Source organism: Onychostoma macrolepis, chromosome 05 (genome assembly GCF_012432095.1).
Source record: "Onychostoma macrolepis isolate SWU-2019 chromosome 05, ASM1243209v1, whole genome shotgun sequence".
Taxonomy (NCBI): domain Eukaryota; kingdom Metazoa; phylum Chordata; class Actinopteri; order Cypriniformes; family Cyprinidae; genus Onychostoma; species Onychostoma macrolepis.
The window spans coordinates 30,620,514-30,641,869 of record NC_081159.1 but is presented as its reverse complement, the minus strand read 5'-3'; the positions used below and the strand labels follow the sequence as shown (position 1 = coordinate 30,641,869).

The following is a 21,356-nucleotide window of genomic DNA, read 5'->3' as shown; positions in this document are numbered from 1 at the left end:
AACTCCTCATCTGTACCGACTCGAACTACAACCATCTAAGCGTCACATGCCATTTAGCTGGATGGAAACAGAATGGATTCAAGACAGCTAACAATAAGCCTGTCAAGCACCAGGAACTCTTCCAAGCAGGCGATGCCATTGTCACTGAACGCGACATGATCATTGGTGTGAATGACCTTGAACCTTTTTCCAATGATACAGCAGAAACGACAGCCTGCCTGTTAATGAACCACATCTTCTCATGGTTCGGACTACCTTTAAGAGTCAACTCTGACCGAGGAACCCACTTCACCGCCGAGGTCATGCAGGAAGTGTGGAATCTCCTGGGTATACAGGCCAAGCTCCATGTAAGCCATCACCCAATTTCCTCGGGTCAAGTTGTTGACTGTGGCCTGTGGAATACTGGTCCACTCCTCTTGAATGGCTGTGCAAAGTTTCTGGATATTGGCAGGAACTGGAACACGCTGTCGTATACGCCGATCCAGAGCATCCCAAACATGCTCAATGGGTGACATGTCCGGTGAGTATGCTGGCCATGCAAGAACTGGGATGTTTTCAGCTTCCAGGAATTGTGTACAGATCCTTGCAACATAGGGCCATACATTATCATGCTGCAACATGAGGTGATGGTCGTGGATGAATGGCACAACAGCGGGCCTCAGGATCTCGTCACGGTATCTCAGTGCATTCAAAATGCCATCAATAAAATGCACCTGTGTTCGTTGTCCATAACATACGCCTGCCCATACCATAACCCCACCGCCACCATGGGCCACTCGATCCACAACATTGACATCAGCAAACCGCTCACCCACACGACGCCATACACGCTGTCTGCCATCTGCCCTGTACAGTGAAAACCGGGATTCATCAATGAAGAGAACACCTCTCCCACTCAAGTCGGTTACGACAACGAACTGCAGTCAGGTCGAGAACCCGATGAGGATGACGAGCATGCAGATGAGCTTCCCTGAGATGGTTTCTGACAGTTTGTGCAGAAATTCTTTGGTTATGCAAACCGATTGTTGCAGCAGCTGTCCGGGTGGCTGGTCTCAGATGATCTTGGAGGTCAAGATGCTGGATGTGGAGGTCCTGGGCTGGTGTGGTTACACGTGGTTTGCGGTTGTGAGGCCGGTTGGATGTACTGCCAAATTCTTTGAAACGCCTTTGGAGACGGCTTATGGTAGAGAAAAGAACATTCAATTCACGGGCAACAACTCTGATGGACATTCCTGCAGTCAGCATGCCAATTGCACGCTCCCTCAAAACTTGCGACATCTGTGGCATTGTGCTGTGTGATAAAACTGCACATTTTAGAGTGGCCTTTTATTGTGGCCAGCCTAAGGTACACCTGTGCCATAATCATTCTGTCTAATCAGCATCTTGATATGCCACACCTGGATGGATTATCTCGGCAAAGGAGAAGATTAAGACTAACACAGATTTAGGAACAATATTTGAGAGAAATAGGCCTTTTGTTTACATAGAAAAAGTCTTAGATCTTTGAGTTCAGCTCATGAAAAATAGGGGCAAGAACAAAAGTGTTGCGTTTATAAATTTGTTCAGTATATACATACATATACATACATACACATATATATACATACATATACATACATATACATATATATATATATATATATATATATATATATATATATATATATATATATATACACTGTGTGCAGAATTATTAGGCAAGTTGATATTCTGGTCATATTTTTTCCAAGAACATTTTACCAATTCCAAACCACATCAATCTTAATAACTACTATTGATTTTGTATTTAATCATTTCTAAGTGATATATAATTGTCCATGAAGGCTGAAAGTAAAAAAACTCCTTATTTCAGGTGTGCTGAATTATTAGGCAGGTTTTCTTTTACAAATAAAATGAGCCAAAAAAGAGATTGAACTCAGTCATGAACTCATGTCCATGAGAAGGATGCAATACTAGTGCAATAATAGAATTAGCAAAGTTAAGGGCATGACCATTGGGCAGCGTAATGCTCATTGGGTCAGAAGGGTCAGAAAAAAACAGGTGGAGAAGAAAAGACACGTTAACTGCAAAAGAATTAAGAATTAAGGTGAAGAATTAGGTGTGAAACCATCAGGAATCATTTAGTCTCCAGCGCCACCATTTTCCAGAACTGCAACATGTTGAAAGATGTTACAGGCAGCATAATGCTCTCCACGGCTTCTCCAGACCCTTTCACGTCTGTCACATGTGCTCAGGGTGAACCTGCTCTCATCTGTGAAAAGCACAGTGCGCCAGTGGTGGACCTGCCAATTCTGGTGTTCAATGGCAAATGCCAATCGAACTCCACGGTGCCGGGCAGTGAGCACAGGGCCCACAAAAGGACGTCAGGCCCTCAGTCCACCCTCAAGAAGTCCGTTTCTAATTGGTCAGAGACATTCACACCAGTGGCCTGCTGGAGGTCATTTTGTAAGGCTCTGGCAGTGCTCATCCTGTTCCTCCTTGCACAAAGGCCCTGCCCTGCTCGCCTAGAGTAACTGCCTTTCTCCTAGAATCTCCTCCATGAGACACAGCAAACCTTCTGGCAATGGCACGTACTGATGTGACATCCTGGAGGAGTTGGACTGCCTGTGCAACCTCTGTAGGGTCCAGGTATCGCCTCATGCTACCAGTACTGACACTGACCCTAGACAAATGCAAAACTAGTGAAAAACAGTCCAAAAAGATAAGTAGGGGGAAAAAAATGTCAGTGGCCTCCACCTGTACAACCATTCCTGTTTTGGGGGTCATCTCGTTGCCCATCTAGTGCACCTGTTGTTAATTTAAATTACACCAAAGCAGCTGAAACTGATCTGGTCAGTTAATTAGCAGAGGGGGTTGTTAATCAATGTCCCAGGAGTTTGATTGACTTGATGCTATACTCTGATTAAAAAGTGTTCCTTTAATTTTTTTGGAGCAGTGCATTTCATTTTGGGTTGACTTTAAAGGTGGAGTATGTAATTTTTCAAAAACGCTTTAGTCGGGGCTGAGTACCAAGACAAACTTGTAGACAATCAGCAGTAAGGGGCGTGTCTACTCATGATGTGGAGCAAAGTGTGTACAGTGAACAGCCGAGCGACAGAAAGATAGAGATGGCGGATAAAAAACAAAAGAAAAACGTCTGCGGAATGATAAGGTACGAAGTAGGACCCGTGTAAATATCGGATCAGCTTTCCAGCGCTGCAGAGAACTCAAGGAGTGGAAGGCCTGCGATCGGACGCCGAGGTTGCTTTGGTTCTTCTCTTCTCTTCTGTCTACAGTATTTTAGCACGCCGCTCGCGTCCGGTGTAGACACGGTGTAAACATTGGTTTTACTTTGTTTCACAGAACTAATCGTTGCCTGGGCTGCATAGTATGTATGGGCAGAGTTATCAAAATAGGAGTGAGACCCTTTTGGGGTTGGGGCGTGTTTGTTTTGGTGATTTCAAATATCAACATTGGCTTCCAGAAATCACTTACCCCACCTTTAAGATAGACATAACAAAAAACAAACAAAAAAAATAAAATAAACACAGCCCTTAATTTAGAACCTCGTGATATTTTACTTTTTTTTTTTTTCAAAACCCATATTTTTCTGATAAACAAAATTACATCATTAATCTGTTAATTATCTTAGCAAACTGTTATATCTGGAATCCATAGTCGATATAAAAAAACTGGATGATGAGTAATTTCTTACTGCTAAATTCTGAAAAAACAGAGGTGTTAATTATCGGACCTAAAACCCCCACATGTAATAACTTAGAACACTGTCTAACACTTGATGGCTGCTCTGTAAATTCTTCGTCATCAGTTACGAACCTAGGTGTGCTATTTGATAGCAATCTTTCCATTGACAGCCACGTTTCTAGCATTTGTAAAACTGCATTTTTTCATCTTAAAAATATATCTAAATTGAGACCTATGTGAAATGTCAAATGCAGAAATGTTAATTCATGCATTTATGACCTCAAGGTTAGATAATTGTAATGCTTTATTGGGTGGTTGTTCTGCACGCTTAATAAACAAACTCCAGATGGTCCAAAATTCAGCAGCTAGAGTCCTTACTAGAACCAGGAAGTATGACCACATTAGCCTGGTTCTGTCAACACTGCACTGGCTCCCTATTAAACATCGTATAGATTTTAAAATCTTGTTAATTACTTATAAAGCCCTAAATGGTTTAGCTCCTCAGTACTTGAGCGAGCTCTTATCGCATTATAGTCCTCCACTGCGTTCTCAAAACTCTGGCCATTTGATAATACCTAGAATATCAAAATCAACTGCGGGCGGCAGATCCTTTTTCCTATTTAGCGCCCAAACTCTGGAACAATCTTCCTAACACTGTTCGGGAGGCAGACACACTCTGTCAGTTTAAATCTAGATTAAAGACCCATCTCTTTAACCTTGCGTACACATAACACACTAATATGCTTCTAATATTCAAATCCATTAAAGGATTGTTAGGCTGCATTAATTAGGTCAACCAGAACTGGGAACACTTCCCATAACACCTGATATACTTGTTACATCGTAAGAAGAATGGCATCTACGCTAATATCAGTCTGTTTCTTATTCCGAGATCACCGTAGCCACCCGATCCAGTCCGTATCCAGATCAGATGGTCACTGCAGTCACCCGATCCAGTCCGTATCCAGATCAGATGGTCACTGCAGTCACCCGGATCCAGTCCGTATCCAGATCAGATGGTGGATCAGCACCTAGAGATGACCTCAACAGCCCTGAATGTCAGCGGAGATCAGGACACCTAGATGAGCCCCAGAGACAGATCCCCAGTGAAAACCTCGTCACCTAGACGGCCATCGGGACAAGACCTGGGGAACCAGATGAGTCCTCTACACAATCTGACTTTGCTGCAGTTGGAATTGAACTGCTGGTTCGTCTGGCCAGAGGAGAAGTGGCCCCCCGATTGAGCCTGGTTTCTCCCAAGGTTTTTTTCTCCATTCTGTGACCGATGGAGTTTTGGTTCCTTGCCGCTGTCGCCTCTGGCTTGCTTAGTTGGGGACACTTAATTTCCAGCGATATCACTTGATCGACTTGATTGTCCAACTCAGTTCAGTTTAAATAGTATCTGTGCAATGACATCACTGAATTCAACGATGAAATGCCTTTAACTGAAAATTGAGTGTTTAATCTTGTCATTTTACATTATTGACACACTATATTCCTATTTTATTTTATTGTAGTTTTTGTTCATATTGATGTTTATGTTCATTTTATGTTTTGTTGTTGTTCTGTCTTACATGCTCTAAACTGTACAACATTGCCTTATATCTGCTTTGTACATTTTGCCTTGTACTTGTATGTAAAAAAAGAAAAAAAAGTGTTGACCTTTCTTCTCCTGTATCATATTCTTCATGCAATTTGTTTGAGCTGTGCCCTCTACTGTACAGATGTGAATTTACATTTCTTTAAGCCTGAAGCGAATTAATTTCACTTTTGTTGTTAAAGGCTTTTACATTTGTAACAGAAGATTTTTTTTTTAATCAAAAACAAAGTAAGCCATGCCCATATTTAAAAAGTAGCTCAAAAGTAACCTAACGCATTTCTTTCCATAAAAAGTAACTTTCCCCAACAGTGATATTGCTTAGTGCACCTTTAAATGCTACATCTGCTACATTAATATTTTTTGTCTTTTAGAAGTTTTCATAAACCATTTTACTTAAAACTTTGAGGGGTATGTGCCCAAATGGATGTGGTGTGGTACTGTGCATTTACACAGTGATACATATATTTAACTGTAGCACTGTGAGCCACTGAGTAAAGGTCTTTGAAAGCATTTCACAAGAGAATAAGTGTGGACACAATTTAGTTGAATTTCTTTTTTTTTTTTTTTTACATACCTGGCCCAGAACTCATTGCAAGCAGACTGCAGACCCTCCACACACACAATACCAGGCTTTCCTGGCATACTGAACCCAGAAAGGTTCAGCTCACTTGCCCATTCCAGAATGTTCTTCCTCTTGATCTTATTGTAGATGTGATGGCTATAAATCCAAAGTCTAGTGAAAATCTCTTTTGACTGCATCAAAACTTCTTCCTTCTTGGGATCGCTGACAGGAACACTTTTTGTGATATATGTTTGTGCATGGTCATTGATCCACTGCACAGCTGAAAGAATACACACATCACCACTGCAGTTTTCAGAAAGGTAGATGTTGAGGTTGGAGTGAAGCATCATCTGCTGTGATCTAGTGAGCACTGAACATCTGAAAAGGGCATAAAAATATTATCTTAATAAAAATGTTGAAGAAACTGAACTTAAACATCTGTAATCACTTGGATCCTAATGGAAATTCAGATAATTTATAGCACTTTATTTGATCCCTTTTGAACCTTTTAGGACTGGTATTAAATTGTCATAGAAAGTCTCAGGGGTGAACTTGGATAGACTAGGGATTGGCCTTTTTACCCCAATGTGCATGGCAATGGTGACACCAGAATAGAAATATAAAATTTTCTAAGAGAGAGAGAGATGGCCGCAGTGTTAATTTTGGCAGGCATTTTTGATTTAGTCTTAGTCTTGTATCTTGAGACGAAAATGCTTAATAGTCTTAAAAGCTAGTTTTAGTCTAGCTTTAGTCGACGAAAATTCATTGTATTTTTGTCAACTTTTAGTCATTACTTTTAGTCAAAGTGCCGTTAACAACATTTATTTTGGTAGCTATTTTATATGTAGTATTCAAACAAAAATAGGCATCAATTATTCTCTCTTTAGACCAAATCAATTAAACGTATGAGAAATTTGAATCAAGGATTGAATTTGGAAAAACTGGAATAAATTGTATTTTTTTGGTAGAGATACAAATTAAACTCATTTTTCAGATACAGTAGCTTTACTTAATTATACATTTATTTAACATATTTTGTTGGTTAACATTTATGACACGGATAGGAATGCTGTCCCTTTAAGACGGAAGGCATGAATGTAATACTGACACACCTTTCTGTTTTCACCCACCTGTTTATGCTCACTTAAGCCATAACTGACTGTATTTACGTGAGATTACTTTACACAATAGACATTTGAACTGCTGTGTGTGTATTTGAGCACCGAGAACTGATCGCGCGCTGTATGAGAACTGAAGAAGTGGAGCGTGCGCGAGAGAGAGCGCTTCTATCAGCGCGATTCCGCCTATCCCGCCGTCACTAACTTTAAGTTAATCGACAACGAACTGTGACTCCCGGGAAAAACGGGACGTCTGGTCACCCTATCCCTTCGGGTGCTGAGGCTATTGTTTCAGATCTCTAGTTCGCGTTTTGATAACCTATCTGTCTGCTGCGGCTGCCATACTGAGACTATACAAACGCCCTTCATCTGATTGCAATCCAATGACAGAGACACACATTTTGAAAGACAATACTTAGCCTATAGGATGTATTTTGAATGTCCAGTAGACCTCAAATAACATTTTAGTCCCGTCTCGTCTTGTTAATGAAGACACGGCATAAATTTCGTCATAGTTTTTATCATCAGATATTAATTTTAGCTCGTCAACGTCTAGTCTTAGTCACAGAAAAAAGGTTCGTTGACGAATATATTTCGTCTTCGTCGACGAAATTAACACTGGATGACCGTTGTGTGTACCTGCTTGCTGCGTCTGCGCGTCTCTCTACAAACAACTCTCTACAGCAATTTTATCACCTCTTTGCTGGGAAATATAATGTAGGGATCTAGTATCTAGGCTATTTTAATAAAAATCGCAGGGAAGCATTAACAACAAGTTTATGTGTGTGTGCAGCGCAATCTGTGATCTCTCTCTCCGTGCGTGTGTGTGTGATGTGTGTTGGTTAGTGTGCATCAATTAAAGCAGCGCATTACTATGGAACGGTGATTAAACTGACTTGGAACTACCTGTGCATTAAACGGTTTTACTGCATACCTGCCAGCCAATCATGGAATATATACATATGCATATATATATATATATATATATATATATATATATATATATATATATATATATATATATACATATACTGTATATATGGTAATGTTTTAGATTACAGCCCGCAATGTACAGCGTAAGTAAACTGAATTTACAGTGTAACATTTTGTAATTATAGTGTACCTATTCAGTACCTCCGTGTAGGTATAAGGGAATAATATGCTTAACTTAATAATATAGAACCTTTTTTTCTGTGGGCGGAGCTTAGGTGGAGGCAGAAAGATTCCACTGACCGCTTCACTAACGCTAGCTATGAAGTTTGTTAGGTTGTTTTTAACAATTCCTGGAGAAAATATGATTTCACCTGCGTATGTAAGATCACTCACTGTGCAGGACCGTGACTGTTATTTAAATAAGTTAACTTTAACGGACGAAACCAGATTGGTCGACCTGTACTCACTCAAAGGATGGACGATCTGCCAGGATTACCTCTGGTTGAGTGACTCACATCTATAGAGAAACCTAATGTGCAGTAAAGAGAAACTCACTATCTAGTCATGAAGATGTATATATATATATATATATATATATATATATATATATATATATATATATATATATATTTCAATTTCAGCAGGCAACTATTTTTACAGCTACATGAGTAAACTGGGCCCAAATACAAAAAGTAAGTTAAACATTCAATGTGATGGATATATTATTTGAAGATGTATGTATCACGTAATGGCCAAATAGTTATTTTAAAGTATATACATCCTGTAAATTATGTAAGTTAAGTTAGAGTACAGTACCTTTACAATACTTTACATACAGTACATTTAAAGTAAAATGTGAATATTTTCTAGAAATAAAAATTCCAGAAACTAATTTTGAACTTTCTGTCTTTGATTATTCTTTCTTACCAGCCACTATCAATGACGATGTATATTACAGATGATTAAGCATATAAATTGTCAGTTTGTTGTTTTCCACACATGCACACAGACATTTCATACATGACAAAGTCGTGAAACGCATAAGAAACCTTTAGACACACAACACAAACCATAATCCATAACAACAAAAGACAATACTTTATTTAACCTTTTCTGATAAGAAGTTTGCGCTGCAAACGAGAGCATTTTTGACGATAGTTTCTGTCCAGTCCGCTCTTTTTATCGCATGTAACCACAGCTGTCATCGTTTTTTTTTGTCTGGGAGTGGCAGCAGGTATGCAATAAAATTTCAAATTGGAGCCTGTACTACGTCGATTCTGGCACCCAACATCACAACAAGATGATGTTTTAAGCTCCTTATGTAGCCGAATCTGTGCTAGTTTGAATTGGCTGCCTCCAGTTTTCCCTTTGTTTTGCCTTCAGCTACCGCTGTGACGTAAGCGTGATGTCGGCACAAAAAGGTTCTATAAGTTTGTGGAATAAAGGGGTAACAACCTGGAAAATTACAAATCATTTATACTGTAAGTATTTTGAAACTAAGGGGAACCTATTCTAATATTACGTGGTATGTATGACCTACTATTAGGGGTGTAATAGTACACAAATATGATGTTTCTGTATGTACCTCGGTTTTAACGTCACGGTTCGGTATGATTTTGGTACAGCAGGGGGGAACTAAACTTAAAAAAAAAAAATAAACAGTGGTTTACTCTCAAAAGTTGTTCTCTCTTTAAATGCATTCAGTTATAATTTACATTTTATTAGTGATAAAAATCTACCTCAGCATGCTTAAAACTATAGGGAGCCCTTTTACATTTTAAGGTTCCAAATAGGCCTAACAACTTAACCCAAACTTAAATTTAATTACTATTTATTTTTTAAATAGATGACCAACATTCAACTTAAAAAATTTTTTTTTTAAAAAAGTATGAAAACATGTAAATTGCGCATAATGCAGTTTTTAAATTAACTTAAATAATACAATTTATAGGCTATTTGTTAAAATATATTCAATTACACACTGGCTGTCATAGCATGTTTCATAAAAGATTAATTTAAACATACATTAAATAATTAAGACTAACAGGTTTAGTAAAATATAATGTACACTAGGGGTGGGAATCGCAGGGTACCTCACAATACGATATAATCACGATACATGGCTGACGATAACGATATCATCACGGTACAGCGATTCTGCGATAATCAATATATTTCTAGAAAATCCTATAATGATACATCACGATATCTGTCTAACAAAATGCCTGTGATAAGGTTAAGTGCAAGTTTTCTTTCTTTATTCAAGTCCAAACTGTTAGAAAACTGGGGGGAAAAAAAAGTTCTGTAAATCAATTTTAACATTGAGTAGACTAAATTAATCATTTTATTCTTGGACTTATTAAAAGCTTAAACTTTTATTTTTCTCTGTGTGTAAACAACACACATTTAACTGCTTATCAAACAGAAAGAAAAAAAAACTAGATAGATAGATCGATATAATATAAACCTGGTACATTTCAAAATTTACCTGGAGTGCTTTCTCAACCTTTCTACTCCTCTCATCATAAAAACGGAGCCCCACACGAAGAAATAGCCGTTCACATCGCGTCTTTTGCGCGCTCAGATTCCTTCGTTATTTCAAATGTAGACGCGCGGCAAGCACACTGCACAGTTCTGCGCCACATTGTGGCTCTGACAAGGTTTGTTTCGTTCTCCGGCAGAAACATAAATCTGCACCAAATAGGTGCAGATTTATGTTTCTGCCGGTCGGTGCCCTGTTCACACTGCATAACGCGCACTTGTAATATCTGAGAGAGAGGCGGCGCTCTCTCTCACTCATATAGTAGAGGTTAGGCTACTCATGAACTGAATATGCGCTCTGCAATATTAACGTGATCGGTGCCTATGGTCCACGCTGATAGCTGTTCCTGGGCAGTTTTTAGTTTTCATCTTCATAAACAAACATTATATATATATATATATATATATATATATATATATATATATATATGAGAGAGAGAGAGAGAGAGCAGTAAAGCTAATACAGTGGCTGGAAATCTGTTTATCCTTCGGTTCCTCGTGCTTCCCCATCTTCATATAGAGAACGCGGTTCATGGAACTTGCTCAGAGTCAGAGCGCTTTTGGACAGAAGCTGGAAATGGCGCAGCCGCGATTTCCACGCATTTTTAGACACTGTGAGGGAAATCTATTTAGAGCACCTTATTGTATTAATTAAAATATCGATATTTGGCGCCAGATATCGATTCTCGTATCGCATGGAGAAGGATCGCGATATCATCGATATCATGTCCCATCCCTAATGTATATGGTGTAATATTTCACAAAATGCTCCTCTCTAGACTTCATTTCTCTAGTGAACTAACGAGCTGTGGACACTGACTTGCTGAGGTAAATGAAATGCAACGTGGCATTTTATTCCCACGCTGTTTTGTTGACGTCTTTCTGCGGTTGAAACACTGATTGAGCAATTACATGAGGCATGAAATGTTCAGTCATGTCTATTCGCGTTAAAACTAGTACAGAGGAAGGAATGATCGCGTTCACTCTCGCTCCCCTCTGCACAAGTCTGCGACACGTCACGGCTCAGATACGGGAACCAGAGCTGATAGCCGCCGCTGGAGTCAATGCTTGTGTTGGGTATAGCACGTTTCTGAACCATACCAGAAGCGGCTCTCCAAGGCATTTATACAATCATGATCTGTCATGCCACAAAGACTGTCAAAACACCATTTATTTTGAATTTCCTGAAAAAAATAAAAAATACTGTATTTGTTTGGTACACATGCGTACCGAACTGGAAGACCCATACCGAAATGGTTCCGTACGAATACGTGTACCGTTACACCCCTACCTACTATGCTAAACAACAATCTTATCTTATATTTGCAAACGATTTAGCAAAAACACAGCCTACACTGTGTACCTTAAAAAAAAAAAAACTTTTTCTTTTTGATTGTTTCAATCCAAACACTCACAGTAATAAAGTAACCCAATGGTGCTGGGAATGTGGAGGAAGTGAAGAGAGCATGCAGCAAGTCTTGTGAGTTCAAACACAATCGGTTCTGTGTATGCTGAAATCCGTATGTGCGGTGCTTAAGATAGGAATATGTGTGGAAAAGACCAGGGACAACTTTGAAACTGTCTGGAGTGTGTGATCGTTTAAAACTGGACCAGTGAATGTGGTGAGCAGGAACTGGAAACAGCTGGAATGGCACTTGAAACGTCTATCCGTGTTTGCAACAGAAATATGTGTCGAAAATAGAAGAAAACTAATCGAAGCGAAGAGGAGAGAGATATTTGAAACTGACTGGAATGTATTCTTTTAAAACTGAAGGGTTTTGTCTGAGTATTCTCACAACATTGATCGTTGACTAAAAGCTGGGTAAAGCTGGGAAGTGGATCAAAACGGTAAAATCAAAGACCAGTAAAGTCCTGTCGATTCACTATAATACACAGTTTAATCTTTACTTTCAGTGTTTATTACAGGCTTTGAGCCTGTGTGTTTCTTGGCCTGATGGTTTGGCCATAGAAGTTTATTCATCAGTGGGTAAAAAACATGAACAAATTGAACAAAATCTTGTATTTGTTCTTAAACATAATTTATCCAATATTAAACTTTTCAAAAGAATTTGGTTTAACTGTATAAGCTGTATAAGTATGGAGTTGCTTTGCTTTTTTCTGCAGTTTTCATGTAGGCCTATATACAGTTTTTCGTTTGCTTATATTTTTGTCCATTTCTGGTGTAATACATTTTCACCTTTAATTATATGTTGCCCGTGTTGTTACTGTTGTCGTATTGCGTGTGATTTTAATTTAAAAACCCATTTTGGGTTAATTTAACCCAGCAGTATAGTAAATTTTTACAATATTTAAATTAAACAAAACAGCCCATTATGTTTACTGTTATAACCTGGTATGTATGTATGACCTACTGTACTAAACAACTATTAAGCAATTTGTTGTAGCCACTTACCCTGTAACTACATAGAACAAAAGGGTTAAAAAGCACCAGCAGATGTTACACTCACACAGTAACTACAAGTAACAAGAAGGTAACAAGGGATCACTTTAAATTACAGCCCGCTGAATACTTAGGACCATGTGATATTTCAGTTTTTCTTTTTTAATAAATCTGCAAAAATGTCAACAATTCTGTGTTTTTCTGTCAATATGGGGTGCTGTGTGTACATTAATGAGGGAAAAAAATGAACTTAAATGATTTTAGCAAATGGCTGCAATATAACAAAAAGTGAAAAATTTAAGGGGGTCTGAATACTTTCCGTACCCACTGTATGTTGTAATAATACAATAAGTACCCAATATGTAGAGTAAAAATATACTGCATCATATATTTTGTGTTATTACAATAAGGCAACTTGTTCTAAATCATAATATTGTTGCCTAACACAGTAGGTCATGCATACCACATAATCTTAGAATAGTTACACTTTAATTATGAAATACTAACAGTATGAATACTTTAATTTTCCAAGTCATTACCCTCTTATCTGCCAAACATTTCTGTTTTACCTACACGTACATTAAGCTGCAAGTAATGCTTATGCGGAAGATTGCGGTCTGTGTCATACATACCACGTAATTTCAGAACAGGTGCCCTTTATGTATAAAATACTTACAGTATAAATGCTTTATAATTTTGCAGGTTATTACCCCCTCATTCCCCAAATGTTGCATACTGTTCCCTTATACCTACGAGTAGGTACTGTGGATGCACTCTATAGTTACAAATAGGTATGCTGTAAATTCTGTTTAATTACACAGTTCATTGCGGGCTGTAATCTAAAGCATTACATATACATATGTAATATATATGCATATACATACACACACACATATACAGTGGGGCAAAAAAGTATTTAGTCAGCCACCAATTGTGCAAGTTCTCCCACTTAAAAAGATGAGAGAGACCTGTAATTTTCAACATAGGTATACCTCAACTATGAGAGACAAAATGAGAAAAAAAAAAAAAAAAAAAATCCAGAAAATCACATTGTAGGATTTTTAAAGAATTTATTTGCAAATTATGATGGAAAATAAGTATTTGGTCAATAACAAAATTTAATCTCAATACTTTGTTATATACCCTTTGTTGGCAATGACAGAGGTCAAACGTTTTCTGTAAGTCTTCACACACTGTTGCTGGTATTTTGGCCCATTCCTCCATGCAGATCTCCTCTAGAGCAGTAATGTTTTGGGGCTGTCGCTGGACAACACGGACTTTCAACTCCCTCCAAAGATTTTCGATGGGGTTGAGATCTGGAGACTGGCTAGGCCACTCCAGGACCTTGAAATGCTTCTTCTGAAGCCACTCCTTCGTTGCCGGGTGGTGTGTTTGGGATCATTGTCATGCTGAAAGACCCAGCCACGTTTCATCTTCAATGCCCTTGCTGATGGAAGGAGGTTTTCACTCAAAATATCACGATACATGGCCCCATTCATTCTTTCGTTTACACGGATCAGTCGTCCTGGTCCCTTTGCAGAAAAACAGCCCCAAAGCATGATGTTTCCACCCCCATGATTCACAGTAGGTATGGTGTTCTTTGGATGCAACTCAGCATTCTTTCTCCTCCAAACACGACAAGTTGAGTTTTTACCAAAAGTTCTATTTTGGTTTCATCTGACCATATGACATTCTCCCAATCCTCTTCTGGATCATCCAAATGCTCTCTAGCAAACTTCAGACGGCCCAGACATGTACTGGCTTAAGCAGGGGACACGTCTGGCACTGCAGGATTTGAGGCCTTTGTTACTTTGGTCCCAGCTCTCTGCAGGTCATTCACTAGGTCCCCCCATGTGGTTCTGGGATTTTTGCTCACAGTTCTTGTGATCATTTTAACCCCACGGGGTGAGATCTTGTGTGGAGCCCCAGATTGAGGGAGATTATCAGTGGTCTTGTATGTCTTCCATTTTCTAATAATTGCTCCCACAGTTGATTTCTTCACACCAAGCTGCTTACCTATTGCAGATTCAGTCTTCCCAGCCTGGTGCAGGTCTACAATTTTGTTTATGGTGTCCTTTGACAGCTCTTTGGTCTTGGCCATGGTGGAGTTTGGAGTTGGACTGTTTGAGGTTCTGGACAGGTGTCTTTTATACTGATAACAAGTTCAAACAGATGCCATTAATACAGGTAACAAGTGGAGGACAGAGGAGCCTCTTAAAGAAGAAGTTACAGGTCTGTGAGAGCCAGAAATCTTGCTTGTTTGTAGGTGACCAAATACTTATTTTACCAAGGAATTTACCAATTAATTCTTTAAAAATCCTACAATGTGATTTTCTGGATTTTTTTTTCTCATTTTAGTATACCTATGATGAAAATTACAGGCCTCTCTCATCTTTTTAAGTGGGAGAACTTGCACAATTGGTGGCTGACTAAATACTTTTTTGCCCCACTGTGTGTGTGTGTGTATATATATATGGGTAAGTTATCGCGTTAACACATTAAGTAATTAATGCAGTTTTTTAAAAAAATTCTTATTATTTGGAAAGTCCGTTGCTCACTGGCTCTGAATACACATACAGACAAACCATGGGTCACAAGAGGGGTGGGATGTTGATCAATACTGGCTTGGGGTGAGCGTCATCACGAGTGTCAACCAACGAGAGCATTTGGGGTGGGCCTAAAGACTGCTGCAGCGCTCCTGATAAAATTATGTAGGCTAAGCATCAACATTCACAAACCACTGTTCACTGTTATTTTTAACAGAAAAGGAAGCATGGGCTGCTTGCGTGCATGGTTTGGCATGGCAGAATACAACCAGCGCTCCCTTTATTATCACAATGAATATATGCACGATGAATCTTCCGTAATTGTCTACACTTCGTGTTATAATGAGAAGATTCGTAACACGCAATTTTCAGCACTGCGCAAGAACTTTTGAGCGGTGAGTGGATTCTAACCTAAACACCTTTGATTTGCCATTGCGTTCCGGCATCAACAGATATGTCTGTGGTTAGCTACATTGCTCAATGCTGCAAACGTGTTATAAATAGAAACTGCCAATGCTTGCGCATGTTAATCATTTTTATCTTATATTGGCAATACATGATTAATTATTTCAATTTCAATTTATTTATAAAGCACCACTAAACACAACTACTACTACTGCACAGATCCTACACCAGTGTGCTGTACAAAGTAAGTAACCACAAACAGAATTAAAACAAAGACAAGGTCACAAATAAAACTGCAAGACACAAGGCAGAGCAAATTCAAATCACGAATAATAAGCCAGATCAAATAAAAACGTTTTTAACCTGGATTTAAAAATGGGTAGTGTAGAGGCTGTTCTGATTTCTGTAGGAAGACTATTCCAAAGTCTCGGAGCAGCTACGGCAAATGCTCGATTACCCCTAGACTTGAGTCTGGTTCTAGGAATCACTAAGAGCCTTAAGTTGGCAGACCTAAGAGCTCTTGTAGGTTGGTGGTCTATCAACACATCCGAGAGGTAAGAGGGTGCTAAACCATTTAAAGACTTAAAAACCAGTAAGAGCAAATTAATCCTGTTGCACACAGGTAACCAATGTAACGACTGAAGGATAGGGGTAATATGGTCACTCTTTCGAGCTCCTGTCCGAACTCTTGCAGCCACATTTTGAACCATCTGAAGGCGGAAGATTGACTGATCCCCAAATAAAGAGAGTTACAATAATCAAGCCTTGTGGTGATAAAAGCATGGATTACTCTTTCAAAGTTAGTAAAAGAAAGAAAGGACTTCATTTTTAGCAGGGTTCGCAACTGATAAAAGCTTGACTTGACTTGACTTGTCTATCAAGCTTTATGGCACTGTCCAACACCACACCCAAAATTATGGCAGTTTGACATGTTTGTGTGTATTTCCCTGTTTAGGTGAACCTCCAAAGCCCAATGTATAATTTGCTATTCTGCATTCTGCTCGGACTGTGTAGAGGAAGTCAGAAAGCCACCTAGGGAACAGTGTCTCTTTTGCAGCTCAATATACTTTTAATGAGAAATAGCAGGCTGCTGTTTGAAATGTTTGCTGATACCAGGTGGAAATGGTAATGCCTCTTGACTGACCACTTGTGACTGGATCACTGAAAACTTATCTTAATACATAGTGATCAGTTTTTAACATTCACATTTTGTAACGCGATATATAGTCACAAATATCAGTGGCGAGCAGTGACTTTTTTTAACCGGGTATGCTGAGTGCTAAGATTAAGACCCACCCCCTTCTCCCTCCTTATCACCATTTTGGACACACTCAAAGAGGAAAACACTGTGGCAGGTGTAGATATAAAAATATGCACATTTCCTACCTAATTAAGTTGGCTTGAGAAATCCGTCTTAAACTTATTATTAGTGGTGCTTGCCAAAGGCAAGACATCACTATTGTTATCTTGCATACTTATTAGTGGTGCTTGCCAAAGGCAAGGCATCACTATTGTTATCTTGCATACTTATTATTATTCTGCTTATTCTTCTTCTTCTGTACAAAACTTCGGTTCGCTAATCCTCCTGCACCGTTCGTCACAGACCCATGAAAGAGGCGTCAAATCGTGCAGCTTTTTGAGGAATGGTGTGCTATATCTTTTAAAAGCGATCGGGCGTATGATAATCGTACAGTGGGCAAAAATCACACTTCCTAGCCACTCCCTAGCAACCAATGTCGAGTACCCTAGCAACCCAAACCCAAACAGGCATATCTTCAAATTTGAATGTCACAGAGACATGGGGGTTGGTTTATATTATTTATACTGCCAAACAGCCTTTGGAGTATCATCATTGGCAGCTGCCAAGCCACTCCCTAAGAACCAAAAAGAGTACACTAGTAACCATTTATCAAGTCCTATATCATTGCATCAGAATGTCATATAGACTTGGGAGTTGGTTCTTTTGACTCATGCTAACAAATAGGACTCCCAAACATGCTACACACGCTAGCAGTGAATAGCTACATGCTAATAGTGATTAGCTAAGTGCTAATTCAAGCTAAGAACTCTATGAAACTCCATAGTAATGATCTGTGACAACTAGTAACTGCTTAGCAACACCCTAGCAACCACCCAAGTACCATAGCAACTGCATAGCAACACCATAGCAACCACCCCAAGTACCCTAGCAACCACATAGCAACATTTTAGCAACCATCCTGGGTATCCTAGCAACCGCCTTAGAAACCACCCTGAGTACCCTAGCAACCAGCCTGGGTACCCTAGCAACCGCATAGCAACACCCTAGCAACCATCCTGGCTACCCTAGCAACCACCCCGAGTACCCTCGCAACCATCCTGGGTACCCTAGCAACCACCCCAAGTACTTTAGAAACCGCATAACAACACCCTAGCAACCACCCTGGGTACCATAGCAACCACATTGCAATACCCTAGCAACCATCCTGGACACCCTAGCAACCGCATAGCAACACCCTAGCAACCATCCCGGGTACCCTAGCAACCACCCCGAATGCCCTAGCAACCGCCTAGCAGTGCCGTGGAAACCACTCAAGCCAACCTAGCAACCAAATGCCGAGTTTTGCCACGACAAGCACCACTCACATTTTCTTCAGGAAATGTACATTCTAGTTAGTGCTGCTTGCCAAAGGCAAGGCATCACTATTGTTATCTTGCATAGTTATTATTATTAGTGGTGCTTGCCAAAGGCAAGGCATCACTGTTGTTATCTTGCATACTTATTAAGTTGGCTTGAGAAAGCCAACTTACTGAAATGCCATTTAAACAACTTCTTATTCTTCTGAGACTAAAATTTAAAACTCTAACTCCTCCTAGAGCTTTAACTCTACAGACTCCAAACTCAGCCCACATCTTCAGACTGATCTGGCCGGGTGTGCTAACTGATCAGACTTATGGTTTTCATAAAAATGAAGATTAAAAATCATAAAAATCCCATAGACTTACATTGACGGAATGTTCAGATGAGCCAAGACTATTCAAACTCCAACTGTCAAAATTCAAAATTAAACTCCCAGAATCCTCTGAGACTCAATCAAGCTTCCCTTCTATGTACTATTTCTAACCCATTCAAACTCATTCAAACTCATCTAATATTTCTAATCTATCTATCCTAGCGACATGCTAATCATGCTAGAAACATGCTAGAGACATGCTTGAAACTTGCTAATAATGTTAGAAACATGCTAGCGACATGCTAGTCACTTGCTAATCATACTAGTAGCATGCTAATCATGCTAGAAACATGCTAGTAACATGCGAATCATGCTATAAACATGCTAATCATGCTATAAACATGCTAGCGACATGCTATAAACATGCTAGTCACTTGCTAATCATGCTAGTGACTTGTTAATCATGCTATAAACATGCTAGCAACATGCTTGAAAGCATGCTAATCATGCTAGAAACATGCTAGCAACATGCTAGGTACTTGCTAATCATGCTAGTAGCATGCTAATTATGCTAGAAACATGCTAGCAACATGCTGGTAACTTGCTAATCATGCTAGCAACATGCTAGTCAATTGCTAATCATGCTATTGACATGTTAGTAGCATGCCAACCATGCTAGAAACATGCTAGCAACATGGTAGTCATGCTAGAAACATGCGAATAGGGCTTATTACTGTTGTGCAGGACTTTTCACCGCATTTTGTGACAGGATACACACATGGCAGTGGTCATCCGTTTGACGGCAAATAAAAGAGCTTCAACACCACCATCGTCTGTATGCATGTAAAAAATCATTAACTGCACTTGAAGCTTTCATAAAATTAAAAATGAAACTGTATATGGCATCATCACGAAGACGAACTATATGTTTATACGTGAAATTCTGGAGGGGACGTTGGATGGCGTAGCGTGGTGACGTAATGACGCATGCCATTAATTGATCTATGTACTATAACATGTAAAACAGGAACATGAAAGGATTATTCTAAAAGCAACTCATGTAAACACCTTAATCATAATATTGTCTTATTCAGAATAAGGTAAATAATTAGATTACTGATGTCCATGTAAATGCAGTCAATGAGACAAACCCCAAAACATGAATGGTTTTACAGGTGGAGGCCACTGACATTTTTTTTTTTTTCCTACTCATTTTTTCTGACTGTTTTTCACTGGTTTTGCATTTAGCAAGGGTAAGTGTCACCACTGGTAGCATGAGGCGATACCTGGACCGTACAGAGGTTGCACAGGCAGTCCAACTCCTCCAGGATGGCACATAAATATGCCAGAAGGTTTGCTGTGTCTCCCAGCACAGACTCAAGAGCATGGAGGAGATTTCAGGAGACAGGCAGTTACTCTAGGAGAGCTGGACAGGGCCGTAGAAGGTCCTTAACCCATCAGCAGGACCGATAACCGCTAATTTGTGCAAGGAGGAACAGGATGAGCACTGCCAGAGCCCTACAAAATGACCTCCAGCAGGCCACTGGTGTGAATGTCTCTGACCAAACAATCAGAAACAGACTTCATGAAGGTGGCCTGAGGGCCCGACGTCCTCTAGTGGGCCCTGTTCTCACTGCCCGGCACCGTGGAGGTCAATTGGCATTTGCCATTGAACACCAGAATTCGCAGGTCCACCACTGGTGCCCTGTGCTTTTCACAAATGAGAGCAGGTTCACCTTGAGCACATATGACAGACGTGAAAGGGTCTGGAGAAGCTGTGGAGAAAGTTATGCTGCCTGTAACATCGTTCAGCATGAGCGGTTTGGTGGTGGGTCAGTGATGGTCTGGGGAGGCATATCCATGGAGGGACGCACAGACCTCTACAGGCTAGACAATGGCACCCTGACAGCCGTTAGGTATCGGGATGAAATCCTTGGACCCATTGTCAGACCCTATGCTGGTGCAATGGGTCCTGGGTTCCTCCTGGTGTATGACAATGCCCGGCCTTATGTGGCGAGAGTATGCAGGCAGTTCCTGGAGGATGAAGGAATTGATACCATTGAATGGCCCCCCCACGCTCGCCTGACCTAAATCCAATAGAACACCTCTGGGACATTATGTTTCGATCCAGAGTTGCACCTCAGACTGTCTAGGAGCTCAGTTATGCCCTGATCCAAATCTGGGAGGAAATACCCCAGGACACCATCCGTTGTCTGTTGATGTTGTCAGGCATGCATACAAGTACGTGGGGGTCATACAAACTACTGAGTACCATTTTGAGTTGCTGCAATGACATTTCATCAAAATGGACTAGCCTGCTTCATCATTTTATCACTTTGATTTTCGGGGTGTCTTTGAATTCAGCCCTTTGTAGGTTGATAATTTTCATTTTCATCAAACGATGTGGCATCCTTTCGTTCCTAACATATTACCCATTCCATATCAGTATAGATATCCAGCATATTTTTCCCCATTGAGATCTGATGTGTTTTCAAAGTGTTCCTTTAATTTTTTGGGGCAATAGATTTTCAATAAAATATCTAAGTCTCCCAGTCATTGACTTTTACTAAAATTGTGTTATTTACCCTGTTGTTAAAAAAAATGAATAATTAAATTAATTATGAAAAATGAAT

General features: G+C 39.7%; 1 protein-coding gene across 1 annotated transcript in view; it reads right to left on the bottom strand.

Annotated features, from left to right (window-relative positions):
• Positions 1-21,356, bottom strand: part of rwdd2b (RWD domain containing 2B) — a 75,511-nt gene that overhangs the window by 5,394 nt on the left and 48,761 nt on the right. The window contains exon 4 of the mRNA XM_058775198.1: positions 5,859-6,224. Within this exon, the coding sequence (XP_058631181.1) occupies positions 5,859-6,224 (366 nt within the window). The remainder of the gene's footprint in view (positions 1-5,858; positions 6,225-21,356) is intronic.